The sequence below is a fragment of the Phoxinus phoxinus genome (assembly GCF_949152265.1).
Source record: "Phoxinus phoxinus genome assembly, chromosome: 4".
Classification (NCBI taxonomy): Eukaryota; Metazoa; Chordata; class Actinopteri; order Cypriniformes; family Leuciscidae; genus Phoxinus; species Phoxinus phoxinus.
The window spans coordinates 12809597-12824656 of NC_136879.1; the positions used below are offsets into that span (position 1 = coordinate 12809597).

Here is a 15060-nt window from a genome sequence, read left to right on the forward strand (position 1 = left end):
CTAAAGTGGAGGGAGGCTTGGCACTCCCGAATTTTTTATCATATTACTGGGCCTCACATATCAAGATTATGGCGTACTGGCTGGATAACACTGCTACCCCACCAAACTGGCTCGAATTAGAACAAGAGGCATGCCAGCCTAACTCTATAGGTGCCATCCTTCTGGCACCTTACACTATTGAGAAGTATTTGTACAATAGCAATGTGATGATCCATAGTACAGTGCGTATTTGAAAACAAATCAAATCACACTTTAAGTTGAAACCCATATTTTATGCATTACCTATCAATGGAAACCCTACGTTTCCTCCATCCATTCTTGATAATACTTTTAATCTCTGGATGAACAGAAGCATCCATACAATAGGAGAGTTATACATTAATGGCATTTTTGCATCCTTTGCACAATTACAGAGTAAATATAATATACCGGGTAGTAGTTTCTTTAGATACTTGCAAATTCGAAACTATGTAAGAAAATATTTGCAAAATTTTGAGACCTTCTCAGGCTCTTTCTTGTCTTGATCGATGCCTCCGGCCCATGTCTTGCTCAGAAAAATCGATATCTTATATTTATGACACCTTGCAGTCTATCAGTCCAGTGATCTCCACTTCAATAAAAATAAAATGGGAGGAAGAAATGGGCACGGTGATCCCTGACCTTCTATGGGAAAAGAGTTTGGAACATACTCATCAATGTTCCAATAATGCTAGGCACTGCCTAATTCACTTTAAGATTCTACATCGTCTTCACTATTCTAAGGAGAGGTTACACAAAATATACCCTGAGATATCCCCTCCCCTCTATGTGACAGATGCCTTGTTGCAGAAGACACGTTGCTTCACAGCTTCGTCCTGTGTCCCAAGGTTAAGATCTTTTGGTTTAATATCTTCAGATTAATTTCTAGAAAATTTAACATACAATTGGAGCCTAATCCATACATTATTATTTTAGGAATTTCAGACGACATTAACAGGTTAAACAACTACCAACAATGCCTCCTGTCCTATAGTCTCATCACCGCAAAGAAGCTACTTCTCATGCATTGGTAAAATAAAGAAACACCCACCACAAAGATGTGGCTTAGTGATCTTACTAACACTCTTTACTTAGAGAGAATAATGTAGCGACTATGACATCCGGCCAGCTGCTTTTCAAATTAATGAATCGTGATTCTCCAAACACTTCATTCACGGTCTGAACAGACAAGAGGTTTTGGTGGCTCCCCTAAAGAACCCAGCCCCCAAACTTCCTGTCCAAACGCATGCATGAGCACGTAACCGGACACTCACGTGCCATAAAACGGAAGAAACTCTGTTTCTCTATCACACAAGGAACACACACACACACACACTCATGGACCCTTAAACTGAAATGTCCACATATGATCCAATAGCAATGTTTTTGACAAATATTTGTGTGTGTATAATTGGTCCAGATAATGTCTGAAGCATCTGAAGTAATCACTATGCTAGTGATTATGAGGAAATTATGTAACCCTGTATTTGTGCAGAAACGTCATTCGAGGTATCATTGTAATGGGAAAAACATGTTGGAATCGAATCTTGACTGCAAGGTACAATAATATGCATTTATTCTAGGAAATACCATACTTCTAAATATGAATGTTAAATTCGATCTCTAACATGACATAGTCAAAGTAGGCGTTTCTTTTCAAACAAAGGAACATCTTTCCCGCTCCAGATCAGAGGATCCGATTTGCTGTTGTCCCAAAAGAAGGCGTGATCCATACATTCTTTAAAGAGCCAAAGCTCCTCTCAGCTCTCTCTTGCTACCCGACCTCGTCATGTGAACAGTCTGCGATCGACTCCTCTGGAGTCCGTCTCTTTTTATTTTCTTTATCTAAGTTTCTTTTGTTTCATTTTCAAATTCTCCTTGGTTCGCCTTCACCTAAGAGAGAACGAATCTAGCGTGAATTATTCCTTCAGCAACTTCACTTTCAAGAAGCCTTCAAATCTCACGCAATCTGCGCGCACCGGAGACACGAGAGCACGCGCCCTGCTCCGAGATCAAACGAGAACGAGCCCTGCTCGAGGCCTCACGAGAGAACGCGAGAACGCGCGGTCCCCGGGTCCAGACATACACACAAACAACTTTGCAAGTATTAACTCAAACGAGTTTAATGTTTTAAGGTTTGTTTCGATTTGTTGGCTCTCCAAAGGTCTGTGATTTTGCTATTCTATGATCCTTCGTGATCTATTTCTCTCTCTCCCGCACTCAAATCGAGCGCGTGCCCCAGAGCACTCTCTCCCTCTCTCCAACTCTCCCTCTCTCATTTGTTATCCGTTTGTCTTATTGTTTAACTGTAAGTTATGTACATAGACGTATAATCAGTACTTATATTCTGTAGTTGTGCATTTATTAAAACCATATATTATATGACTGTTTCTGACTGTTGAAAGTTAATAAATAAAATCAATGAGATTTACGATCCAAGAGCTATCAGCGCTCTTATTATTTACTACATTGAGTAGATTTAATTTTATAAACACAAGAAAATTAATGTTCACGGCCAGAAAGTTAATATTTCTTGGAGTTTGTAAGGGATAACCTTATTGAGAAATTGATAGTTTAATCTTACGGTCGTTGCTGGACAACACCGGTTTGATAATTACATTAATTTCCCTTAAAGATTATCTCATAATCGATCTGAAATAAGACTATTGATGTATGAATAACGAATTTTAATTCGTTGTGATTGATTATTCATATAGTCTATCTTCAATTTCGATAATTTATTGTAACTGTAATATGCAATATATTAATCATATTCATGATTAGTTATTCAAATTCCCTATAGATCATTTGAGCTAATTCATACGGACCCCGAGTCCGAGGCATTTATACTACAGTTTGGTGGAGAATGCGGGCAATCTCAAACTTCGTTTTATGAGCAATTTTCAGTTTCAGTCTGTTTATATGGTTATTAATAATTTTTGTGCACATGTGTTATGAAATTATGAGATAAGTCGCAAACGCGAACTCACTCCTAACTGACCAAGGCAAAAAGCCGAAGTCAGTAACGTTATACTTTAACAAGTTGCTAGAAATATGCCTAGACAATTTTAGCACGGTTAAATGCTACGTACACTGCAGTATTTAATATTACAAATGTCCTGTTAAGAGATGAAGCAATATCTCTGCAGTCGATACATTTCTAATATTTGTTAAAATCGCTGTGAACAAAGAATCCTCACGTGCGTATTACCGGTATTAATAATTATGTTTCTAAGCGAGATTCCTTTCAAACATATATAGGCCTTGCATGCAAATATCGTTATTGAATTCGTGGTTAACACCCAGTGATATTCAGCAAAACGATCAACTCCTGATTAACATTGACTAAGCTAATCAATCGAAAACCTAATACATTTAAACCTCAAGTGCTATTTTAAATGTTTATGGGAGTCTAGAAACAGACGGAAAATTCCTGTTGCCCACAACTGTGTGTTTTGCAGCGAAGAAATCCTGCTTCACGCTCTTGTGCAGTATAGCACCCGAAAGATCCGCAGAGATCTTGTTCCTTTGTGATTTTTATTGCAGAAAATCAGCGCGTGACCGAGCTGAACGCTCTGAGCCCTCGAGTCACATTTAAAATTGGTTGTAATTCCGCGGACTAAACACCAGAGGTCCTTTAGGTGTGTCAAATTACGCGCCCCCACCGACGTCACCCTGCGTGAGAACTCTTTGCCTCCCTTCACTCTTTGGAAGTGTGTACTTATTTCAGCTTCCCCTTCTGATTATTTCATGGTGATTACTGATACTTTAATGTTATCTGGATTATTATGAAATATCATTCTGATTTCTTTCATTTTCCGCACAGGCTTATTTAAATTTGATTTAAACCAGTTTGAATTTAAATTTGAATAAGTTTGTCTGTTCAACCAGGTCGACAACGGAAAGGAGATACGCCCCCTTTGTGGGACAAACCCACTACTGTGGCCTGTCTCTTCTTCTGGGTTCATCCTGTCGTTTCATTTTATTTTATTAAATTTTTTTTAATTCATTTTTTTTTTCCAAAAAAACAATATTACTTTTTTTTATTATTCCTAATTTTTCTTATCTCTCTTTTAGGTTAGGTTATTCTGATAATCACCGACATTATCATAATTCCCTCTTTGTTTTACCATTATTTCAAAGCCTTTGCCTTTATTTCTACATACATAATTACTAAACTTGGTTTAAACAAGAAAGCCTTAATTGACTTTAACTTTCACCTGTTTACTCCTCTTTGTGTATTCATATGTAGTTCTCCCTAGGGCGCTGTGGTGATTTGACAGTCATCTCTGGTTGGTTTCCAGCGAGCGGGGTCACCTGGTCGTTCACTACCGACACTAGCCGTGAGTGAACCTCGGACTCTTCTGTCTCTTACCATTGGGGCGGCACGCAACTGCTACATCAGCAATTTAGCACTCCAAGGGTAAAGTCAACCACGCCAGCCGACACACAAGGCAATTTTGAGACAATTACCTGAACCAGGGCCTGCTGCAGGGGCCACTCCTTTGGACTCCAAAGGAGGGTTTCGGGGAAAACCAAATTTTGTCGTGCTGTCTGGCAGTTGACACCTTGGCGTTGCCAGGTTGTGTTTAAGGTCGCAAGTTGTTTGAGAAGGTCGCACCGTGGTACACAGAGTAACGAAGGGCCCGGGTCCACTGCGGTCGAGTTTTTGGGACCGTCAAGAAGGTTGACCGCGCCGCCGGCTCCCACCTGAGTGACCTCATTTCACCCCAGGCAAACTAAATAAGGTAAAACCCATACACTTAGTATAAGCCACAGAATATTAGATATTCCCCGGTCATTTAAGTGTTTGGCCCATCTCCTGTTCTCCAAGCCTCACCATCTTCCTAGGTTTTCTACCCCGATAGCCCCCACTTACCTGTAGGCCCTATCGTAAACTCTGGCAGTGGTAATAGGCTTAGGCCTCCTTATTATCTCTAACACATACCGTGTTACTATTGTTTGATCTTATTTAACTTTGATCTGTTCTATCCTTTGTTCTGTTGTGATTTGTTTCTTTCATTTCACCTAGAAACAGTAACCTGAGAGAGCCACCAAGGAAGCTAAGTAGTAGAGTGACCACCAGCAGCCGGTGCCACCACGTGACACGCCAGGCTACTGCTCGTCACGACCTATAGTCGCAGGTCCTCAGTCGACCCAAGTAATTGGCTCCGCGAACTGTCTAACTGTTGGCATCAGTTAGCCCCAAAATTTTCATAAACGGCATAGCCGTATGATTATAGCTCGTTAACCTTAAAACGAACTTGCATTGGTCTCTTTGTGTGTGTGTTCTGTGTTCTCTCTCGCCTACAGTGAGCCAGAAGGCCGTCCAGTATGGCTGCCCAGTGGGACGAACTCGAGTCGTGGTTGAGAGCCATGATTACCGACTTCCTGCCCAGAGACGCCGGTGACTCAGAGCCCATGAGCCGAGAACAGCTGGACACCGACCTGGTCGAACTGATGACCCACGATCCGACACAGAGCTACAACTACAAGGACTCTGGGCCAAGATCGTCGGAAGCCTCGCCCACAAACTCGTCGCCCAGGCACGGCTCAGCGAAAGGAGCCACATCAACCTGGAGCAGGAAGTAGCAGCGCTAAAGCTTCAAGCAGAGGAGACCCGGAGGAACCAGGCCCACACCCAAAGTCATCTAGACCAGCTTCTTCTCCAGACCGAGAAAGAGGACGCCACAGATCCAGAGCTACAGAAAGAAGTAGAAAGACTTCGAAAGGCCCTGCAAGATCTTCGCCTCGACACAGACCAAAGAGAACAGTCGGAGAAAGAAACCCGTAAAGATCTCGACGAAAGACTCCAACAAAGTGACGCTCTCCTCAAGAGAGCAGAGACTGAACTAAGAGATAAAAACGCTAAAGCCACAGCCTGTGAAAAACACTTACAGGTGGCCAGAGCTAAAATCCATGAGCTTCCTCTGCAGAGACACGATCTCCAAGATGAACTTGACATTGTTCGCAGAGAACTGAGACATTCTTACAGACTTAACAGTGACTGGGTAGGGGAAACAAACACCACAAAGTTTCCCCTGACCAGCTGGCACGCACCTTTCAGCCAAGAACCCAGGGCTGAAAAGGGGGACGAAAGCCCATTGTTCCAGACATCACCAGCCAGCCAACAGAAACCCCTGTCAGCAGAAAGGGGGGAGCTCTCCCAGAGAACACTTACCGCTAAACGTGGCACGGCTCCCAAAGCTGAAGGGGGCGGAGCTGAAAAGGGTCAGAATCCTCTCCAGACGGATTGGGCCCCCAGCAACGGCTCTCCCCCCACAAACCTTGACAAGTTGGCCAGAAACATTCCTACGTTCACTCTAAACTCTGCAGGAGGCCATGATGTGCATGCGTATCTTCAAGACATTGACTTTCACCTGCAAACTGTCGCCAATGTGACAGCTTGGGACAAATTTTACCTGCTCAGAATTACGTCTAGCCGTGACGTGCGCAGCTTCCTAGACCGTCAACCAGAGACTGTCAAAAGGGACTACCCGCAACTGCGACAAGCTTTGATCCATGAATTCTCTGATCCAGAATCAGAACAAGGGGTCTTCACCGCCATGGACGTCAAACAGGCCCGACCTGAACACCCACCGACCTACTACGGCCGACTCCGACACGCCTACTTCGGAGCACGAAACGAGCCCGGTATGGAAGAAGATGTCCACTTCAGGACGCTGTTCCTCCGAAATCTACATCCCACAGTGAGTCATCACTTAGGCGTTCTGGCCTGTCCACGTAGCATGTCCACCCAACAGCTACGTGACTTGGTCCACAAAGCTTACACCAAGCAAAAGACTATTTCCAAAAAGACTGTAAAAGACCCCACAACCTACTCTGTCTCTGAGCACTGTTCAGAGCTGACTCTAGAGGGCGCCCAACAGCACCACAGTCACAGATCTTTCAACAGAGAGTCAAGACCGTTCCAAGCCAGCAGGGGGCAGCACAACCGTGACGGTGCTCATCCAAAGCATCGGAGCGCCCTAAGAGATTTTGGGACCAGCCTCACCCGCCGTCCAGAACTCCAAGCCCAGAAAGCCGGCCCTGGAACCCCTCTCGACATGCTACTGGTAAGCCCAAGCCTCATCACACACCAGAAAAACACAGTGCAGCCACGTCGGAGACAGCAGAGATCGTGAGGATGCTGAAAGAGTTTCTTCACAAGAAACATCGCGAGAGAGACAAGGACGAACCAGACATCTTATGTCTAAGCATAAGAACTAAAACCAACACCCTGTCTGACTGCCATCTGACTGAGCCAAGCACCACGAACACTGCTCGTCCCCCACAGACTACAGAGCTAGCTGTCACACCACAAAGTGACAGCTCCACTCCAGCACCACAGCTGACAGCTGCACACCCTACATGAAACAGCACAACACATCACACCTGGGACCAACATCACAAAGTCCCAGGAAGTGCTGTTCCGGCTAGCTGCCCCCGCAGCAAGCCACACGTCCCTCCCGGGGGCAACCCACCAGACATTATCAAATCGCAACCCATGAACCTGGCTGTTACATCACCAAATAGCAGCTCCACTCACTCCCTCCATGCGACTGCCCCCCAGAACACTGTTTGTCAGTCACCAACTAGTGAACTCATTGTTGCATCACAAACTGACAACACCTGCCATTTACTCCGGCTGACAACAACAGCCCCGATGCCAAAGTTTCTGGGAAACCTTCTTGAAAGGGGGGTGGCCATGAAACCCTACCTAGCCTGCACCTTGGAGAAGGAAGTGAAACTTGAAGCCTTGATAGACATAGGAGCAGACCTCACTGTGATCTCATCTCAACTTTTCAAAAGACTCAAAGTTGAAGCTAAGAGACAGAATCAAACTCTTGAATCTCACACTTGTGAACTAAATGTGCATTCATACAGCCAAAATAGCATCCGGTTTGAACAGCTAACTCTAATCCACCTGTCGATAGGTTTTATGTCGCTGACTCACCCTGTGTACGTTTCACCAATGAACACTCATCCACTCATCATTGGCAAAGACCTGCTGGATCGTTTCGAGCCCTTACTGGACTTCAAAAAGCGAACTCTTTGGGCTCAAGTGCCAGAACCTCTCCCCATCCAGTCACACAGGCCAGCCGAGCCAGACTGTCAGATCACAGAGGTCACGAGACTTTCCACAGAGCCAGACTGTCAGGTCACACAGTTCATGGGAACTCCCACAGCCAGTCACAACGACACAGACTTAGCACCAGGTCAAGTTTCAAGTTCGCTACCCTGCACCTTCCGGCTCACAAAAGACTTTAACAACGGCTGCCCCAAGGTCAAGACTGACCTGCAGCTACATGACCAAGCTCATGCCCGCGCCAAGCCTGGCGCACTAAACGGAACGCAGTGGTCACACCCGACCCACCCACCCGCCCTCACAGTTGCAGCGACTACACACTGCATAAGACTTTTACAGGCTACACTGCCTAACTCTGAGCCGCTTACGCTGGCTCCGCTGTCTGCAACACCCAACATAGCGGACATGCGGGCTTCTGACACCACAACAAAGACTTTGCATTGCCACCACTCATACCCCTCCTACCACCCTCGCACGCCATCTAAGCTCACTGACAGCCAGTGCCTCAAACCGCTGCATGACATGCACATGCTGCATGCACGGGACAACATTACGGGTCCTGCACCTGTTGACATCACAGCGCTAAAGCTTGTGATTCCCAAATGCAGAAGGGGGGTCATGCCAATGTGTGCCCATGAAGCACCATGCGCCGTACACAACAGCACCAGAGCCACTGACGAGACACTGAAGCAAGCGACAGGCCGGCAACAAGATGTGGCAAAACATGGACCAAGGCGAGCTAAACCTAGCCGCCGCCCACAAAGAAAAGGACTGCCCTGTCCAACCAAAGACAGCCGTCGTTTGCCTCTGCCTTCCCTTTCTCTTTCTCTCTCTCTGTTGTCTGTACCAGGTTGCTGCTGTGGTTCGCCATGCTGTGCTGTCAGCCAACCAGAGGACAGCTGCCACCGAGAGAACAAAGCGAGACTCCCGATCACCGACTGCGGAACCTACACTCAGCCAGTGCATGGTCGACTCATCCAGCCCCGCCCGGTCTACAGAGCACACTACCCCAGCACCGTAGCACCATACATCTGGGCAAGTGCCCAACGGACAGAGGACTCCCTCTCTCATGCCAAGGCCAAGGTCGAACACATGCTCAACCAACTTGAGAAAGTGACTGCTACACAATCAGGACTCCTAAGCACCAACCACCGCTCCAAGCGGTTCCTGGGAGCGTTGCTCTGAGCCGTAGCTGCCGACAGAACTCTGTTTAACATTGGTATGTCCAGTATCAACACAGCAAACCAGACTGTGAACTCCATGACACCGCTGTTTAGTATCTTCCAGAATGACTTTGCCCAGACTCCGCTGATTACAGCGCTAACGACAGACATGCTGTGGGAGGTTAGCTCCTCCAATGACAGTCTAGCCACAGGTGTAATCCCACCGTACCTGAAACCCTTGAGCCTTGTGCGAACTGTGCTGGCTTCCAGCATCATCGAGTCCAGCTTCCTACCCATCATCGAGTCAAACCAAACCTCCAGGCTCAAAGACATTGTCAACATCGGGTCCTGGAAAAGCAGGACCCATTTCAAGATATGCACTCCAGACGTGGTGGCCTACCACGACAGCGACACCCGGCTGTACCCGGCCCCAAACCTCCACGGGTGCACCTTGACCAAAGACATTCACTATCTCTGCCCTAGCAAGCCCTTCCTCAGAGACAACACTGAAGGAATCTGCGAGTTGCAACCCCTGGCCAGCCACACACGCGGCCCTGCTGAAGCTAAGCCTCGCACAAAAGTCACAGAGACACAAGCAGAGATTGTAGGTGAACGATGGCTGGCTAACACACCTGCGCACACAGCCACTGTCACTCATGAACAGCATGATAAAACCAGCCGTGTCAACCTGCTCAACCAGAGTATGCCGACTCAAGTACCGACAGGTGCCATCTCACACCTTGGTAACCGGTCATGGTATCATCTTCAGAGCAAAGAGTACCAGACAGCACTGGAACTCCCATCCTTTAAGAATTACAACTTCACCTTAGATCCCGAAGGGGACCTCTGGTTTGAGAAAAGGGGGTCCCAACTCACGAACATTGCTCCTGTCAACACCGCCCTCCAAGCATGGGCAACCGCCAAGCCTGAATACCTCACCTGTGTCCAAACCTGGACCGCAGCTGATACTGTTGTATCTTTCCAAGGTCACTGACCACGCCCCGACACTCGACTTGGCCTTCACCCTACACCAGACTCAACGAGATGCAAACATCCACAGTCAAGCTCACGAACTCTGTGTCGGGAGGTTTCACACGGAATCCCCGGAAAGGGGGTGCCAAGCCATCGACCACCTCATCCTCATTTGAGCTGAACCATCAGCCTAGCAACCACCTGGCATCCATTGTGCTAAGTTGTTGTTCGATGAAGTCCATCCCCCGACTTAATCGAACAAAAAGGGGGAATGTAGCGACTATGACATCCGGCCAGCTGCTTTTCAAATTAATGAATCGTGATTCTCCAAACACTTCATTCACGGTCTGAACAGACAAGAGGTTTTGGTGGCTCCCCTAAAGAACCCAGCCCCCAAACTTCCTGTCCAAACGCATGCATGAGCACGTAACCGGACACTCACATGCCATAAAACGGAAGAAACTCTGTTTCTCTATCACACAAGGAACACACACACACACACACTCATGGACCCTTAAACTGAAATGTCCACATATGATCCAATAGCAATGTTTTTGACATATATTTTTGTGTGTATAATTGGTCAAGATAATGTCTGAAGCATCTGAAGTAATCACTATGCTAGTGATTATGAGGAAATTATGTAACCCTGTATTTGTGCAGAAACGTCATTCGAGGTATCATTGCAATGGGAAAAACGTGTTGGAGTCGAATCTTGACTGCAAGGTACAATAATATGCATTTATTCTAGGAAATACCATACTTCTAAATATGAATGTTAAATTCGATCTCTCACATGACATAGTCAAAGTAGGCGTTTCTTTTCAAACAAAGGAACATCTTTCCCGCTCCAGATCAGAGGATCCGATTTGCTGTTGTCCCAAAAGAAGGCGTGATCCATACATTCTTTAAAGAGCCAAAGCTCCTCTCAGCTCTCTCTTGCTACCCGACCTCGTCATGTGAACAGTCTGCGATCGACTCCTCTGGAGTCCGTCTCTTTTTATTTTCTTTATCTAAGTTTCTTTTGTTTCATTTTCAAATTCTCCTTGGTTCGCCTTCACCTAAGAGAGAACGAATCTAGCGTGAATTATTCCTTCAGCAACTTCACTTTCAAGAAGCCTTCAAATCTCCCGCAATCTGCGCGCACCGGAGACACGAGAGCACGCGCCCTGCTCCGAGATCAAACGATAACCTTATTGAGAAATTGATAGTTTAATCATACGGTCGCTGCTGGACAACACCGATTTGATAATTACATTAATTTCCCTTAAAGATTATCTTATAATCGATCTGAAATAAGACTATTGATGTATGAATAACGAATTATAATTCGTTGTGATTGATTATTCAAATATTCATATAGTCTATCTTCAATTGCGATAATTTAATGTAACTGTAATATGCAATATATTAATCATATTCATGATTAGTTATTCAAATTCCCTATAGATCATTTGAGCTAATTCATACGGACCCCGAGTCCGACGCATTTATACTACAATAAAATATATTCTTATGGATAAACTCCCACACTTTGAAAAAGTGTGGTCACCTCTCATTCACTATCTCACACCTGGCAGTGGAAATTAATGTTTCCCTCTAACTATAATAAAGTAGTATTTAGCCAGAAGGTTAGGGTAGGGTGGGAAGTGGGATTATTTAGTTTTTTTTTTAGTTTTTTTCTCTGTACTCTGTATGTGTTTCTGTTGATTCTGTTCTTCTTTTACCATTGTTGTATGTTCTAAAAACAAAAAAAGGACAGTATGTCCTAACTGCACACAATTCTATGTGGATATACATCATACCCTTGTGTATGATGTAGATGATATAACGATGTGAATATGTGCTTTAATAAAAAACATTTGAAACTAAACAAACCAACAATAATCTGGCAATGAAGCAGGAAGAACGCTAATTAGAAGTAGCAGACAAAATCAGACTGAAGAGAAAACAGGTGTAGTGACAACCAGCGCGAGCTGTAGGTGGTAGGAATGAAGGGAGCGAGAGATAGACAGAGAGAGATCAACCCTTTTCCATGACAAAGAGAGGCGTCTAATGCCACATAAATAAAATAGAGCTTAAATAGTTTGAGCTCAGTCTAACACACTTAATCTGAGAATCTGAGACAACTTCAGTTGTTTTTTGTTAACTCTCTTTGTACGTATCATTGAAGTTGTTAGCTACTGCGAGTTAAACAGTTAGAGTTAACGTCTAGATCAGTTAAATTCACAAATGGATGTTATTTATTGTGAACCAGTCATTTAAAAGTCATGAAACTGGTCTCAGAGATCTCGATTTAATACTTCATAAAGTGAATCACAATATTTGACCATGGGGAGCATTACAGGTCAGAAGTCAGAATGAATCAGAGTATTTGTCCAGTTCCGGTTGGTTGAAGTCAGAGTGGAGAGGAGGATAGACTGGTTGACACTTCAGGTCAGCGGCGTCGTCGTGTCCTGGCGCTGGTCCTTCATCAGATCTGGATACGGCCTGGTTCCGGTGGACAGCGGTAAACCTCGGGATAGACAGAGAGACTAATATTAGCGTAGACGCCATCCTTCTTATGATGTACCAAGTACATCAGGATTAGTAGCCTAGCCTTGTTGTTTAACTGCGTTCTCTTAATGGTAGGCTTGGCTTGGGAGTGGCCTTGTAGGGCAGCGAAGCAAGTGCATTCTGGGAGTTGTTGTCTTTCATCCACATGAGCCACAAATACATTTTCTGGCTTTTCTCGGTCTAGAAGGCTCCAAATTAAAAAAATAATTTCATATTTCTACAACATAAATGACCCATTTTAAATACACATTCATCTTTCCAGAGGTGAAGTATCCCTTTAACTCAGGGGCCGCTAACACGACACCGTTCCAACAGAAAACCCCCAACGCGCGCCCATCCACACAAAAAGTGCCTGGTGTCTCGAGAACGCACTCCCCGAAAAAGGCTTGAATGTGCAAACAATTATCCGTTTTCTCTGCGCAAAAACGCAAACCCGCGAAAATGCACATCACGTGTTCGGTCGATGAGTGTAGCTCAAACAGTAGAGCGCTGGTGCCCGCAATGCCAAGGTCATGGGGCTCAATTCCCAGGGAAAGCAAGAACCGACAAGAATGCAAATGTGCTCCCTGAAATGCCATTAATTTCTCCATAGCTGGAGAAATCTCTAATACTGTCCTGTGAGACATTCTGTTTTCAAGGGGTCAATTGTGTGACTAAATTTAGTCTAAATATCTATAAAAACATCTAAACTTTGACCCCCTGATAGGTGACTTGATCCCACGTCATCAGCAGGTGTTCCGGTCCAATGTCTTCTTTAGCGGAGTCAGCATCCCCGAGCCTGATACCATGGTAACATAAATACCTACACTTTTAATACCTACAAAATTATAATTGTGAAAAGTAACTCAATTTTATATTGTTGTTGTTGTAGGAGCCACTAGAGAAGAGGTTTCATGATGTTTTTCCTCATGCTATTACTGTGATGAAGGTGAGATGTCAATACAGACATAATCCTCATATACCACTTTTCCACAGACTGTAGCCGCGTTTCCATTACAGATTTGCGCAAATGTTTTGCGCTTTTATCTAAATATCGATACAAAACTATTGCGAAATGACGGCGTTTCCATTAACCGATGTTATGCGACTAAAACGTCCTTTTTTCTCTCGCGATAAAGTCATTCTAAAAATCACTGCAACGGACGTTGGCTTATATAATCTCACAGCCACCGCATTAGACATTATTATTATTAATGGAGGGAGACGTACGTGTTATCCAAGCATTAATGGCAGGGAAAGACCCTTATATTCCAAACGAAATATAAGGAGTTTCTGGGTGTTTCACCCTCATTTCTGCGCTGAGGTTTTGATTGTGGCATTTCTTTGAAGTTTAGAATCCAGTATTCCTATAGGCTAATTATTCTTTCTTTTATGAATTTAATAAAGAACTCTGTCTCCTATTCCAAACGATCCATGTAGGCTACTTTTGTGTCCATTCGTTTTTTCCTTTTTAAACCCGTAATTGAAAAACGAAAAATAAACGGTTGTCTTTTTAAAACGCAAAGTTGAACACCACAATTTTAATTTAAACTGGCTACACCAACTGCTGCGCAAAAAAGTAAATATCGACGAATTTTCAGATGTTTTAATGACTTTTTTCCCCTTTATTAAACATGTAAAATATTCACAAATTAATATGGAAAACTTGTCGATTTTACTGGTTTTCTAAGGCCAAATTAGAACCTGGAATTGACATTTTCCCCGCAGTGCTGAATTAGAAGAGCCATTAATATTATCAAACTATTGTTTTCTAACTCGGCTAAAAACATCTCTATCTCCGCTGTTAAAAGCAGATGCTCTTTTAGAGAGAAATGCACCTTTCATACGGATTACTTAATCAGAACAAAATGTATTAGCTTTCGATTCGAATTTGTTCGTTTTAAAGTGGACATTTCAAGCTTTAGCCTACATAGGCTATATTTTGTTTCAGTTCTCGCGCTCCAGTTCACGGAGATCATGAAAGCGCGCCTGATTGTTTTATTTTATTTTACAAAAGCACAACATTTTCTTGTTATTGTTTACACAAATAAAAGTAGTTACAAATAATGTATTATTATTTTCTGTATGACCAGAAATTATAGAGTAGGCTATATTAAGTTGTTTCACTGTTAATAGGAAAATGCAAGTGTTCACGCCCGCGCCTCCGTGCCATGTAGTGCGCGCTCCACACTCCACATAAACCCTTAGATATGCGTCAAAATATTGTGTTTATTTGTGATAATCTCAGCTCTGTATTATTATTGTTATTATGAATGACATTTG

At 44.1% G+C, this 15060-nt stretch overlaps 1 protein-coding gene across 1 annotated transcript in view; it reads left to right on the forward strand.

The window, feature by feature from the left end:
- Nucleotides 1-15060, forward strand: part of LOC306997786 (cyclin-dependent kinase-like 1) — a 110519-nt gene that overhangs the window by 42345 nt on the left and 53114 nt on the right. The window contains exons 7-8 of the mRNA XM_079611267.1: nucleotides 13505-13587; nucleotides 13670-13726. Coding sequence (XP_079467393.1) covers nucleotides 13505-13587; nucleotides 13670-13726 — 140 coding nt within the window. The remainder of the gene's footprint in view (nucleotides 1-13504; nucleotides 13588-13669; nucleotides 13727-15060) is intronic.